The sequence below is a fragment of the Calidris pugnax genome, unplaced genomic scaffold, assembly GCF_001431845.1.
Source record: "Calidris pugnax isolate Ruff unplaced genomic scaffold, ASM143184v1 scaffold70, whole genome shotgun sequence".
NCBI classification, from domain to species: Eukaryota; Metazoa; Chordata; class Aves; order Charadriiformes; family Scolopacidae; genus Calidris; species Calidris pugnax.
In genome coordinates this window covers 66,973-80,028 of record NW_015090862.1, presented here as the reverse complement: position 1 = coordinate 80,028, position 13,056 = coordinate 66,973, and the positions used below count along the sequence as shown (strand labels likewise).

The following is a 13,056-nucleotide window of genomic DNA, read 5'->3' as shown; positions in this document are numbered from 1 at the left end:
TCCCCCTCTCGCCCCCCCTTTTCCCCCCTCCGCCGCCGATGCTCAAACCGTCCGCAAGATGGGAGCATCGCCCCGCGATAGCGCCCGGTCCCGCTCGCACCCGGGACTGCCCACGGCGGTAAAGGGGGGGCTTCCTGCCTTCACCTCCCCTTCCCCAGGCGCCCGGAGTAACCCCCGGCAGCACGAAAGGGCAGCTCACTCCCTGATTCATTAGCACGGATTGGAAATATCCTAATTATCCAGGCAGCCTCCGCCCCTCTCCTTACGCCCGTCTCAGAAGGGAGGGAGTTGCACATGGAAGTCCCACCTTCTGTTTTACACGTGGGGTTGGAAGGGAGCTCTGGAGATCATCTAGTCCAACTCCCTGCCAAAGCAGGGCCACCCAAGGCAGGCCCCACAGGAACGTGTCCAGGTGGGGTTTGAATGTCTCCAGAGAAGGAGACTCCACCACCTCCCTGGGCAGCCTCTTCCACCCTCACAGGAAAGAAGTTCTTCCTCATGTTGAGATGGAACTTCTAATGCTCAAGTTTGTGCCCATTTCCTCTTAGCCTGTCACCGGGCACCACTGAAAAAAGACTGGCCCCATCCTCCTGACACCCACCCTTGAAGTATTTATAGGTGTTGATCAGATCCCCCCTCAGCCTTCTCTTCTCCAGACTAAGAAGACCCAAGTCCCTCAGCCTTTCCTCATCAGAGAGATGCTCCAGGCCCCTCATCATCTCTGTAGCCTCTGCTGTCCCCTCTCCAGCAGTTCCCTGTTCTTCTGGACCTGGGGAGCCCAGAACTGGACCCAGTGCTCCAGATGGGGCCTCCCCAGGGCAGAAGGGGAGGACAGACACCCCCATTCAGAATCACTAATGCAAAACTGCAGGAAAAAAAGCTATTCTGTCATCCCAGCAGAACCATCCCCCCACCCCCAGGCTATCCTCACTCACCCCAGGATTTCCCAGGCTGGAAGCAGGGAAAGCAGCTGTCCAGATGGGATCTCCCCAGGGCAGAGCAGAAGAGGACAAACACCCCGTTCAGGATCACTAATGCAAAATTGCAGGAAAAAAAGCTATTCTGCCAGCCCAGCAGAACCACCCCCCCACCCCCCCAAGGCTATCCTCACCCACCCCAGGATTTCCCAGGCTGGAAACAGGGAAAGCAGCTCTTTCCATCAGGATTATCACCCCAGGGTTATCACAGCAGCTTTGGGAAGGTCTCTGGGAGCCTGGGCTCTGGAGAAGATGCCTGAAGGGGAGGGTATGGGCTGGTCACCACCCAGAAAGCCCCAGAAGCAGCAAAATTTTGGAGGTGTAGGGGTGCCCCTATTCCCATCCAGCCCAAATTCTGTCCTTCCCCACACTGCTCTCAGTTATACCCCCAGCCCAGGAAGCTCAGCTCCTTCCCAGCCAATCCATTTTTAAGTGCATCAGGTGGTGCCTCCACGATCTGCCCCAGCTGTGCCAAAATCCTGCATCCCCAACAGAGGCAGGTTAACCCCTCGGCTGCTGGGCCCACAGCAGTCACCGCTCCCCAGGCACAAAACCTCCCCCCTGCTCACTGAGGACCACCACATCCCAAAAAAACATCTCCAGGCTGGTCCTGGCAGGGGAAGCGGGCAGAGCAGGCAGTTCTGGCCCCAGTGCCAGGCATCCACACAGAGCTGGCCCTGTGCAAAGGGAGGAGGAGGCTCCCTCCCTGCCTTATTTTTAGCCAATCCATCAGCCCAGGCATCACAAGGCACTTAGGGAAATCCTTTCCTCCCAGCCACGATGCTAAAAAAAAAAAAAAAAAAAAAAAAAAGAGAGAGAGAGAAAAAAGGATGAAAAGAAAGAAAAAAGCTCCCAAAATAAACTCTGAGGCAGCGGTCCATCCGTCTTTCCATTGAGATCCCTGTCTGGCCCTGGGAGGGGTGACCAGAGCAGCCCGACCGCCCGCAGGAGGGGCTCTGGAGCTGGGAAAAACTCCCTGCTCCCAGCAGGAGAAAGGCTAAAGCAGCCCAGGGGTCAGGAGGGGCCCGGCCCTGCTGTGTTTGTGCTCTGGTGAGAGAGATGACTTCAGCGTTTAAAGGTCAGGCCGGGTCCAGGAGAGAGATTGCACAAACCCTTCCTGCGCTGCCTGCCAGTGCCGGGGGGTGCAGAGTCCACCCAGGGCTGGGGAGGGCCCTGGGAGGGGTGACCAGAGCAGCCCGACCGCCCGCAGGAGGGGCTCTGGAGCTGGGAAAAACTCCCTGCTCCCAGCAGGAGAAAGGCTAAAGCAGCCCAGGGGTCAGGAGGGGCCCGGCCCTGCTGTGTTTGTGCTCTGGTGAGAGAGATGACTTCAGCGTTTAAAGGTCAGGCCGGGTCCAGGAGAGAGATTGCACAAACCCTTCCTGCGCTGCCTGCCAGTGCCGGGGGGTGCAGAGTCCACCCAGGGCTGGGGAGACAACGGGCAGGGCTCAGACCCAGAAACAAGAGTCCATCCATCCCCCCCCTCCTCCATCCCTGGAAAGGACCAGGTGGATTTGGTCCAAGTTGCTTTTTTGGGCTTTGCATGGGGAGAAAGGATGGCTGGATGCCACCGAGAGAGAGAGAGGTGGGGGGGGGGGACAACCCACGGCTGCCACCCGAAGCCAGGGCCACGCTCCCGGAGAGTGGGAGGCGACACGGAGGCTGAGCAAACATAATAAGGCCAGCAAGAGAGAGCAGGAACCGAGCGGAAGGCTTTAATAATTCAGAGAGGGCTTGGGAGCAGGGAGAAGCAGGTCAGGAGAAAAGCCACACGCTCCAGCCACCGCCTGTGCCCGTCCCCAACAGGCAGCGATGCCCCCGGGGAAGGTGGGTGTGCTGTGGTCCCCCCCTTCCTGCAAACACCTCTCCACCCCAGAGGGTTTTCCTTGGCACCCAGCCCTGAGGGTGGTTGCAATTTCACTGGGTGTTGGAAGTCACCCAGCTGCAGGTCCTGGGGAGGGGGGAAGAGCCCCAAACCCACCAGGGAGGAAGATGGTGGAGCAGGAGATCCTGCTGTGAGGGCTTCATCTCCCGCACCAGCACTTCCCCCATCCCATCTCTCCGAAAGCTGTGTTTTCCAGCCTCCCTCCCGCCGTCCCACGGGGACTGCCGAGGGATTTAATTTCACTGTCGGCACCCACACCCACTCAAGAAATGCTTTGGGTTAGGCCAGCTGAAAACAGCAGAAAAGAGCTCATCTAACCCAGCAGGGCCAGCTCAGCAGCTCCTCCAGCACCGGGGTGTCATCTCCTGGGTTTGCAGGACTGGGGCCAGGCTCAGGATGCAGGGGGATGCAGTGCATCCTGCCCCTCTGCCCCCCCAGGAGCCATGGGGTGGCTCGGTCCACACACCCCCCATGATTTCAGGGCATCCTGAGGGCAAAATTCATCTGTGGGGTGTGAGGGCAGAACCCGTCTGGGCAGCATAGGATTCACCCCCTGGTCTGCTGAGATTGAGATAGGGATTGGGATTAGGAGCAGGGAAAATCGTTGCCTCCAGCTGGAGAGGGGGGGGGATGCCAGGGATGTGGGGTGGCAGGGTCCCCAGGGGTGGGTGGGCACCGCTGGCTGGGGGAAAGGGGCCCTGGGAAGCTGTGGGATGGCTCTAAACTGGGCCGCATACTTGTCATTCCTGGAGGGTTTGCTGGGGTGGCTGGTGGCCTTGCTGCAACCTCATGAGGGGGCGGTGGGACGGGTGCTTTGCTGGGAGCGCAGAGGAACACCCAGCCGGGGAGAGACGGGGCCATCACGTAGACAGCAGCAGCTCAGGGAGAGAGGTCAGGGCTTGAGGACCCCACAAAAGGCCCTTCTCCTGCAGAGCCATGGGGAGGGACGCATCAAAGGCACAGCCTCTGCCCCAGCCTTCTATTTTGAGTTCTTGGGGAAACTGAGGCACGGAGGGGCAAGCCCTCAGCTCTGTCCTGCCACGTATGGTGTAGATGCATAGATGTAGGGACAAGGCAGGTGGTGCAGGGTGACACAGGGCTGGGATGGGGCCAGACGATGGTGGCATCACCCAGCACGGAGACAAGGTGCCCTTGTTGGGCTGGGATGTTCTCAGCCACCCAGCAAAGCCACCTGAGCTGGGACGGGGTCCAGAGCAGGTTGGGGAAGAAAGGAGAGGTGGTGGGGCCATCACAGCCTCTTCTCCCTCTCCCCCAGCTGCGGGAAGGCGCCACGGCTGCCATCAGCCCCCACGTCCTGAGCGCGGAGGACGAGGACTCCCCGCCGGAGGAGGTGACCTACTCCATCCAGCCCCCGGCTAACGGGAAGGTTGTGCTGAGGTCGGCCCCAGGCGCCGAGGTCCGGCGCTTCACCCAGGCCCAGATAAACAACGGCCTCATCCTCTTCGTGCACCAAGGTAAGGGCAGGACTGAGGTGCCCTGAACACCCCCCTCAGCATCACCCCCAGCCCAAGGGAGGGGACACCCTGGTCCAAGTCACACCTGGTTAATGGGGGGGTTGCATCCCCCTTGCCCCCCATAAACAGTTTCCACCTTTCATCTGTGCTTTCCGCAGGGCCCCTGGATGGAGGCTTCGCCTTCGACCTGTGGGACGGTGAGAACCTGTCTCCGGGGCACTTCTTCCTCATCAGGGCCCAGAGAGAGCCCCTCATCAGCCTGGCCAAGAAGCAGAGTCTCACCGTCTGCCCAGGTGGGGACAGACACATTCCCCATCCTCCCAGTTTGATAGCAAGAGGGGTCCTTAGACCCTTCCATCGCCCCCCACCCGGGTGCTGTCAAGTGATGCCCACAGCAGACACTGTGAGAAGGTGGTGAGGCCATAGCTTGAAGTCCACCCTTGATGTGTTTTCCAGGTGCCCTCCAGCCCATCACCAGCCAGAACCTCCAAGCAGTGAGCAACAGCCCCACCGGCTCCACCGCCCTGTACTACAGCATCGAGCAAGCCCCACGCCTGGGCAGGCTGACCACCTCCCAGGGGGAGGAAATCCGCAATTTCACCCAAGCCCAGGTGAGCTTTTGCCTCCCCTAGTCCCCCCAACCTCTCCAGCCCATCACCAGCCAGAACCTCCAAGCAGTGAGCAACAGCCCCACCGGCTCCACCGCCCTGTACTACAGCATCGAGCAAGCCCCACGCCTGGGCAGGCTGACCACCTCCCAGGGGGAGGAAATCCGCAATTTCACCCAAGCCCAGGTGAGCTTTTGCCTCCCCTAGTCCCCCCAACACAGCTCAGGGGTCCCAACCCCATCCTGGGCAGAAGGACCCGATGCCTGGCAGGGCTGCAGCCGCGCCGTGACTTTCCCAGCCCCGCCGACGGCTGCTAAGAAGGATTACAAGCTGCTGCCCCAACACCAGCTTCGCCACGGCCACCAGCCTTGGATTTAGTGCTGGGGGAGGCTGAGGGAACCATAATCCCCTTTTCTTGGGCTGCCTGCCTGCTGCAGACCCAGCCATCCCAGCTGCTGCCTGAGGCAAGAGCCAAGCACGATGTTTTCACCCCAGCTCCAAGCAGATCCTTGCTCCACTGTCTAGGAGAAGCATGGTAGCATGTGGGTTTGCCCACTCTGCAAGCTCCCCTGTGCCATCCTCCTCTTGGAGGTTCCTGAGCAAGCTCAACCCTTCCTCTCAGCCTCAGTTTCCCCACTTGTTGGGCAGAAACATCCTGCCTGAGAGGCACCGTGAGCTCTCGATGGTGGCCACTGTGCCACGGCTGGTGAGGATCCCCATTTCTTACCTAATTAGGGCTCAGCTGCTCCTTCCTACAGCCAAGAGAAGAGCCCAGGGTGCACACATTGGCTCTAGCACAGCATCACTAGGGTTCCCCCCGGTGCTACAGCACCCATCACACCAGAGATGAGATGTACCCACCTCCCACATGATATCACCCACTCCAAGTATTTATTTTGCCATTTAGCAGAGGTCATTGAGGATGTTCACATGATATCACCCACTCCAAGTATTTATTCTGCCATTTAGCAGAGCTCATTGAGGATGTTTTTACTTTAATTTTTAGGTGGACAGCGGGTTGATTTTCTACCAGCATGAGCTGCCAGAGAAGCCCTTCTGGCTCGCCCAAGATGCCATCCGCTTCCGCGTGGTTGCTCCCACGACCATCTCCGATTCCTTCATCCTCCTTGTGCTCATCTCCTTCGAGGCCACGTGTCCCCAGCGCTCGACCCAGCTGTGGAGAAATGCAGGTAAAGGAGGAAGGGAGAAGCAAGGGACAAACCACCCCTTCTGAAGTTTGCACAGTGTCCCTAGTCTGGGGGGGGAGATTGTACAATCTTCAGGAGTGCTTCTTTGTCTAAAGACACCGTTTCCCATGGCCAGCCAAGCACAAGCTTTGCTATTATGTCAAGTAACATCTAAAATTGCAACCATCCTTTTGTTGGCTTTCCATGCAATTCCTTCCTCTATCATCTTACCGAATTAAGAGGTCCCAGTTGATTCTCATCCCTCCCCATTTCTCTGCAACCTCCTTTTTCTGCAGTAACTTGCTCTCATCCTCGTTTGCTCTCCTCTCCAGCAGACCCTGGCTTTTCCCAGAGGTGACAGACTTTTGGGTTTTCCCTTTTCCCCCAGGTCTCCAGCTTTCAAGGGCTCAACGGGCTGAGATCAACACCTTGGTGCTGGATGCTTCCAACCTTCTAAGCCAAATCCCAGTCCCCGAGAGGGCCACACATGATGTTGTCTTCCTGGTAACAGGGCTGCCAGCTCATGGGCAGCTCTTGGTGTCTGGTATGTCCCTGGAGCAGTCACGGCCGTTCTTCCTGCAGTCAGACCTGGCCACAGGACGCCTGGCATATGCCCATGGTGGAGATGGCATCTCTGAAGACAGTTTCAGATTTAAAGCTTGGCTCCGGCCCCAGACAGAGCAGTCCATCCGTCCTCCCCAGGAAGGGGTGGTCATCTCCGAAGCTTTCAATATAACAGTGACCAGCAGCAGCAGCAAGCCACCGCAGGTGGTGAAGCGACAAGAAGTGCTGCGGGTGCCACCAGGCTCAGTGGTGACCTTGTCCCAGGAATACCTGGATGTGGCAGACCCATCAGGTGCCCCAGAGAAGATGGTGTACAGCATCCTCCAGAGACCCCTCGCTGGCCACCTGGCCAATGCACACAGCCCACAGGAGCCCATCAACCGCTTCACCCAAGCAGATGTCAACGCAGGCCACGTGGTGTTTGTCGCCACCGGGATCCATGCCCCAGGGTCCTTGGCCCTCAGCCTCTCCGATGGCCACCACCCACCCACCTTGACCTCACTGGAGATCGAGGTGCTGCCTGCAGTGAGCACCACTGCCAGCCCAGTGCTACTGGAAGTGCCCCAAGACGTGAACAGAGCCTTGGTGTCCCAACGTCACCTCCTGGGAACCATGCAGCGGGGGGCAGGTAATGTCCTGTACAGGATCACCAGGGACCCAAGGTTTGGCCAAGTACAGGTCAACCGAAAGCCAGCTCGGGCCTTCTCACAGAAGCAGCTGGACCGTGGGGAGGTGACGTTCACCTTCACCAACCTCACCTCTCCTGAGGACAGCTTCCAGTTCCTCGCCACGTCGCGGGCCGTGAACAGGACTGGGGTGGTGAATGTGACCGTCCGTGCTCTGGTGAAGGCTCAGCCAGGCAGCGTGTGGCCCAGGGGCACCACGGCCCTCCTGGACACCAGTGTTCTGGACGCCAGCGAGCTGGCCAACCGCACCAAGAGCATCCCAGTCTTCAAGATCCGCAGGGCACCCCATGGCAGCCGTCTGGTGAGGGCCTCCAGGGACCCAGGACAATCCATCACGCCGATCGAGACCTTCAGCCAGAGTGAGCTGGAGCAAGGGCTGGTTGGGCTGGAGATGCTGGATGCTGGGGAGGCTGACCAGCCCCTGCAGAGTGACAGCTTCACCTTCGAGCTGGCAGCTGCTGGCGTGCCACCAGCGCTGGCATCCCTGGGGTACAGCATTGAGCCCTACAACGCCTCGAAAGCCTACGGTGTCACCCTGCTCACAGCCCCAGGGGCACCATCTCCCCCAGTGTCCCAGCCCCAGGGCACAGCACAGAGCAGCCCCAACGCCAGCGAGCTGGGGATACCCCCCACTAACTGGCTGGGCCCCGGTGCCACCACCAGCCCAAGCCCCGTGGAGGGAGGCACCTTCCTGAGCTTCATCGAGGCCAACATGTTCAGCATCATCATCCCCATCTGCCTCATCTTCCTCCTGCTGGCCCTCATCCTGCCCCTGCTCTTCTACCTGCACAAGCGCAACAAGACGGGGAAGCACCACGTCCAGGGCACCCCCTCCTCCAAGACCAAGAACGGGGCTGTACCAGACCAGGAGACCTTCCGGAGGACGGACCCCAACCAAGGCATCCCCCTAACGACTGTCAACGCCCTGGAGAGCAAGGGCACAGGTCCCCCACCCAAGGGGGCAGGTCCTGGGGCACCACCAGACCCTGAGCTCCTCCAGTACTGCCGGACTTCCAACCCCCCCTTGAAAAACAACCAGTACTGGGTGTGATGGTCTCAGGCATGGGGGCACGAGACCACTTGGTGGTCTGGACCCTCCTGGAGCACCACCAGCCACCTCCTCCCAGCTCTCCTCCTCCTCCCTGGGAGCTGGCATCCCACAGATGCAGGAGGACCCTGGGGATACGGGGGCTGCTGGTCCAGCCCACCTGGGAGCCCCAAATCTCCAGGTGGCTTTGGGCAGGGGAGGGGGCACCGCACAGACAAGTGGGGACAGGGGAAACGCTTGAGCATCCCTGGGGAAACGCTGACTTTGGGTACTCATTTGGGCCACCCAACAGTGGCCACAGTGCTGGAGGGGACCCCATGGCACCAGTCCCTCACTGGGCCATTGGTGGCTTCTCCAAGGGCAGCACCAATTGCCACAGGGGTGGTTGCCACAGCTCCCCGCAGGAGGAGCGGCTGGGGCTGACTCAGGCTGGGGATGAAGTTGCCCAAATTCCCCAGGGCTAGGCGGGCTGAGACACTGGAGCAGAGGCTCGGAAAAAAAAACAAAAAAAAAACTCTGTGGCCAATGACAGGGGAATTTAAGGAGTCCCCACCCACTTGGAGAAAAAACAAAACAAAACAAAACACACAAAACAACAAAAAAACCCTCAACACAACCATCCGCCTCGCTCTTCCTCTGCGTGCTTGCTGTGTGTTTCATAAAGCAGATTGCACCGAGCCCTGGAGGGGGGAAAAGGGAGGGAGGGAGGGAGGGAAGGGGGTTGCACAACAGGTAGGATGCCCTCGGGAGGGAGGGAGGGAGGGATGGCAGGAGCTCACCTGGGCAGCATGAAAGCAGAGAGGAGAGCAGAGAACCAGAGCCAGGGTGGTTTTCCACTGTATTCTCCAGCACGGCAGAAGTAAACAGAAATAAAAGTGCCTTTAAAGGAGGTGCCATCCCAGTTTTCGTCAGCCGCCGCCGCCTCCCTCGCCTCCCAGCTCCTGGCCAGGCTCGTTTTTTAAGCCCAGCAAGCAGCCGAGCGACGTTTGGAGGTAGTGGACCAAGTTCTGGGCTCCCGCTCAAGTTTTCCCCAGCATGGAGTCCTGAAAACTTAAATAGAAATTATCCGAGGAGAAGCAGAGGAAAAACTGAGCGCTGAGCTCAGGATGGGACCCAACAATAATACCCTGCGCTGCTGCAGCTGGGAAGCTCATCACAGGGCACATCCCGCTCTCACCACACCAATGGGAAGCTGAAGTGAGCCCACGGGGGCTGTTTTACATTCGCACCCCTCTCACCCGGGGTAAAAATCCATCCCACCATCCCTCCCCAAACCAGCACCTCGGGGTTGTCCCGCTCCACAGCTGCGGCAGAGCCGGGATGTTGGCTTGGACCACGCTGGCACTTTTCCTGGCTGCCTTTGGGGTGCCAAATCTTTGCCAAGTGGTAAATCCCACCAGCTGGTGGGTGCTGGCATGTCCCACCGGGCATCCCCATGTCCCCCAGCCTGCGTGAGACAGGGCACAGCAGTGGCAGCCCTGGCACCTCCGAACCTGTGCCAACGGATGCCAAGCCTGCACGCTGCCACCTGCTTCAACCTCCCCGCCTCCAAAACCCTCCTCCTGCCCCATCTAGAGCAGGGAAAAAATGATGTTTGCTTCTGCTCAGAGGCAAATCACATCCTGTCCCTTCTGTAAAATGGGCACAGGGTGAGCAGGCTGCCCACGCCACGGTGCTGCTGCTGCCAAAAGGTCAGGACAACCTCTTCCCATGGAGCAGAGGGAGTGCCAAAGCCTCCCTCTTCCAGATTAACCCCAAATCTGTGCCTTCCCCATCACCTTCAAGCACATCTATTCTCTTTGCTGAGTCCATCCCCCCCCACAAGTAAGGGATGGGGGTTTGCGGTGAAGCTGGTGGCATCCACCGAGGCCCCCCCCTCCCTTGGAAGCATCCGCCATGTTTTCCTTCCAACTGGTTTTCGCCTCGCGCCCAGGGATTAAATAGAAGGACCGTGGCCTATTTTGTGAAGGAGCACTGAGAGCGAAGCAGGTTATTTTTAAGGCTTGCGGTCGTATTCCTGCTGCTGGGAAACACACGCTTCCCGGGGTCAGGGCAGGACAGGCAGTAACCTGGAAAACGCCGGCACGGATGGGGTTCCTCCGGGGCCAAGCTCTGCTGGCAGGGTTTAAATCCCAAACAAAGCTGATGGCTCCACTCACTTTAATTCAGGGTCCCAGGATGGCCGGGGGAGGACCAGGTCCAGCCTTGGTGCTGCCCACCACCCACCTGGAGAAGGGCTGAGGGTCTTGGGGGGTGGGCTCCTGCCCAGCCACGGAACTGGAATGGACAAACCACAGCCCAAACAAGCTCAAAAGTTTCCTGGCCAGACCCTTTGGCTTCCTTGCATCAGGAGCCAGCGCAGCATCTCCACCTTCCCCAGGAGGCTCCATGCACAGCACCCCAAAGCCTCCTGCTCACACAGAGCTGCAGCCCCCCCGCCTTCTCACCCCAGTACGGACCAGAATCACCCCAATTCAGGAGGTTTTGGAGCTGGGCTGCACCCTTCTATGCCCAGCTGGTTATAGAGCTTGCAGAGGTTCAGAGAAGATGCTTACAGCTGCCCTGCCAGATGTGCTGTGTGTCCCCCCCCTCAACGGGGGTCCAGATGTGCACAGCTGCCCGACAAGAGCCAGCCATGCCCATGAACTCACGTGCCCTCTTCATAGGGAGCTGATGACAGGTCCCCCTCCTACAACACCCCCCCTGCACATACAGCCACTGGTGTTCCCCCTGGTGTCTCACACCTACGTTCCTCCTCCACCTTCTCCCCATGGTTTTAAAGCAAGGACACCCAGAGCACGACTGCTGTCCCCAGGGAGCCCCTGTCCCAGGACATGGCCACAGTAATTTCTTCTGCAGCACCACCAGCCAAGCCCCTTGGCCCACCCCAACCTCAAGACACAGGCAAGGAACCTGCACCCATGGTGGGAGAGGATGGGTGCTTCCCAGGAGGGAGATGTCCCTGCTCCATGGTGGCAGGGAGACATTGTTGTGCCCAGCCTGTGAGCGCAGAGAAACACGGGGTTGGAGTGAAGTGGGGCCATCAGGCACAGGAGCACCAGGAAGGGCAGAAGAGGGGCTGTAAGGAGGTGTTGAGGGCACCTGGATCAACTTCTGAGGACACCCGGATCAGGGACTAAAAGGCAGACCCAGAGAAGAGCCAGCCCACTGCCAGGCTAAAGCAAAGCCTCAAGTCACCATGGGGAAGCATGGGGTGGCAGCAAACAGGGGAGGTAGGAGCCGGAAGACACCCAGCTACAGAGACAAAAGCCAGTGACTCACGGAGGTGTGACAGGATGGAGATGACAGACCTGCCACCACCTCCTCAATGGTAGGAAAAGGCATAGCAAAAGCAAGGACATCACCAAGTAGAGCCACCCAAGTGCAAGAAGGACTTGATAGCTGGTGTCCCTTGCCCTCTGTGCCACCTCCAGACACCCTAAGGAGATGACCTGGGTACAAAAACCTCAGTGCCCAACCACCAGATTATCCGGGCACACACAGGGGCTCACAAGTTCACACCTCCAAAAGTGCTAATGAGTTTCATTTCAATTTTGTTCTTAAGTCACTCTTTCTTTCTATAAGCCCCAGAAGCAAGGACTTCTCCTCCTCTGCTGGAAACCCCCCACAGCCAGATCCCAAGGCAGGATGTGTCCTGGGCTGGATCCATCAGGAAGTCCCTACAATCCCTGCTGGGATTTCAGCCCGGCACTGGGGTCAACGTCCTGATTTGAGCTCAGATCAGCAGGAACAAGCAGGGAGAAGAGTGGTCCGGCGCCTCTTCTGGGTTAACAACGCTACCAGTGTGGTGGTAACCAGCTCAGGGAGGGCCAGCACCCCTGGCAGGAGCTGGAGACCACTGGGACTGGAAGGTGGGGATGGACACAAGGCAGGAGGAGAGTCTGTGGCAGCTCAGGTGACAGGAACCAGTTTCCAGGCACCTATTCAAATGCAAACAAACAATAGGCCAAACAGGTTTCTTGCAGCACCCACCCAGGGCAGATAGGATCATCTGGCTTTGAAACCCTCCCCTGAAAGCTGTAGCCATGCAAATGCAGGGGTTCAACCAAGGAGGGACTTTATTCCCAGCCAGGCTTTGTTCCCTACATGGGACCCATGTAGGCATCACGTCTCCAGCCTCCAAAATGTCCTGCTGCCGTGGACCTCTTCTGGGTTAACAACGCTACCAGTGTGGTGGTAACCAGCTCAGGGAGGGCCAGCACCCCTGGCAGGAGCTGGAGACCACTGGGACTGGAAGGTGGGGATGGACACAAGGCAGGAGGAGAGTCTGTGGCAGCTCAGGTGACAGGAACCAGTTTCCAGGCACCTATTCAAATGCAAACAAACAATAGGCCAAACAGGTTTCTTGCAGCACCCACCCAGGGCAGATAGGATCATCTGGCTTTGAAACCCTCCCCTGAAAGCTGTAGCCATGCAAATGCAGGGGTTCAACCAAGGAGGGACTTTATTCCCAGCCAGGCTTTGTTCCCTACATGGGACCCATGTAGGCATCACATCCCCACCCCACAGGCTGCAGGACCTTGTGACAGCATTGTCCACGTTTCTCCTGGGGACAGAGGCACCGCAGGTGCATGAGTTCCCTACATGGGACCCATGTAGGCATCACAT

At 58.8% G+C, this 13,056-nt stretch overlaps 1 protein-coding gene across 1 annotated transcript in view; it reads left to right on the top strand.

The window, feature by feature from the left end:
• The window catches only part of CSPG4 (chondroitin sulfate proteoglycan 4), a 17,989-nt gene extending 8,886 nt beyond the window's left edge, over positions 1-9,103 (top strand). The window contains exons 6-10 of the mRNA XM_014944287.1: positions 4,136-4,334; positions 4,493-4,630; positions 4,977-5,128; positions 5,949-6,132; positions 6,518-9,103. Coding sequence (XP_014799773.1) covers positions 4,136-4,334; positions 4,493-4,630; positions 4,977-5,128; positions 5,949-6,132; positions 6,518-8,430 — 2,586 coding nt within the window. The 3' untranslated portion in view covers positions 8,431-9,103. The remainder of the gene's footprint in view (positions 1-4,135; positions 4,335-4,492; positions 4,631-4,976; positions 5,129-5,948; positions 6,133-6,517) is intronic.
• The last annotated feature ends 3,953 nt before the right edge of the window (positions 9,104-13,056 follow it).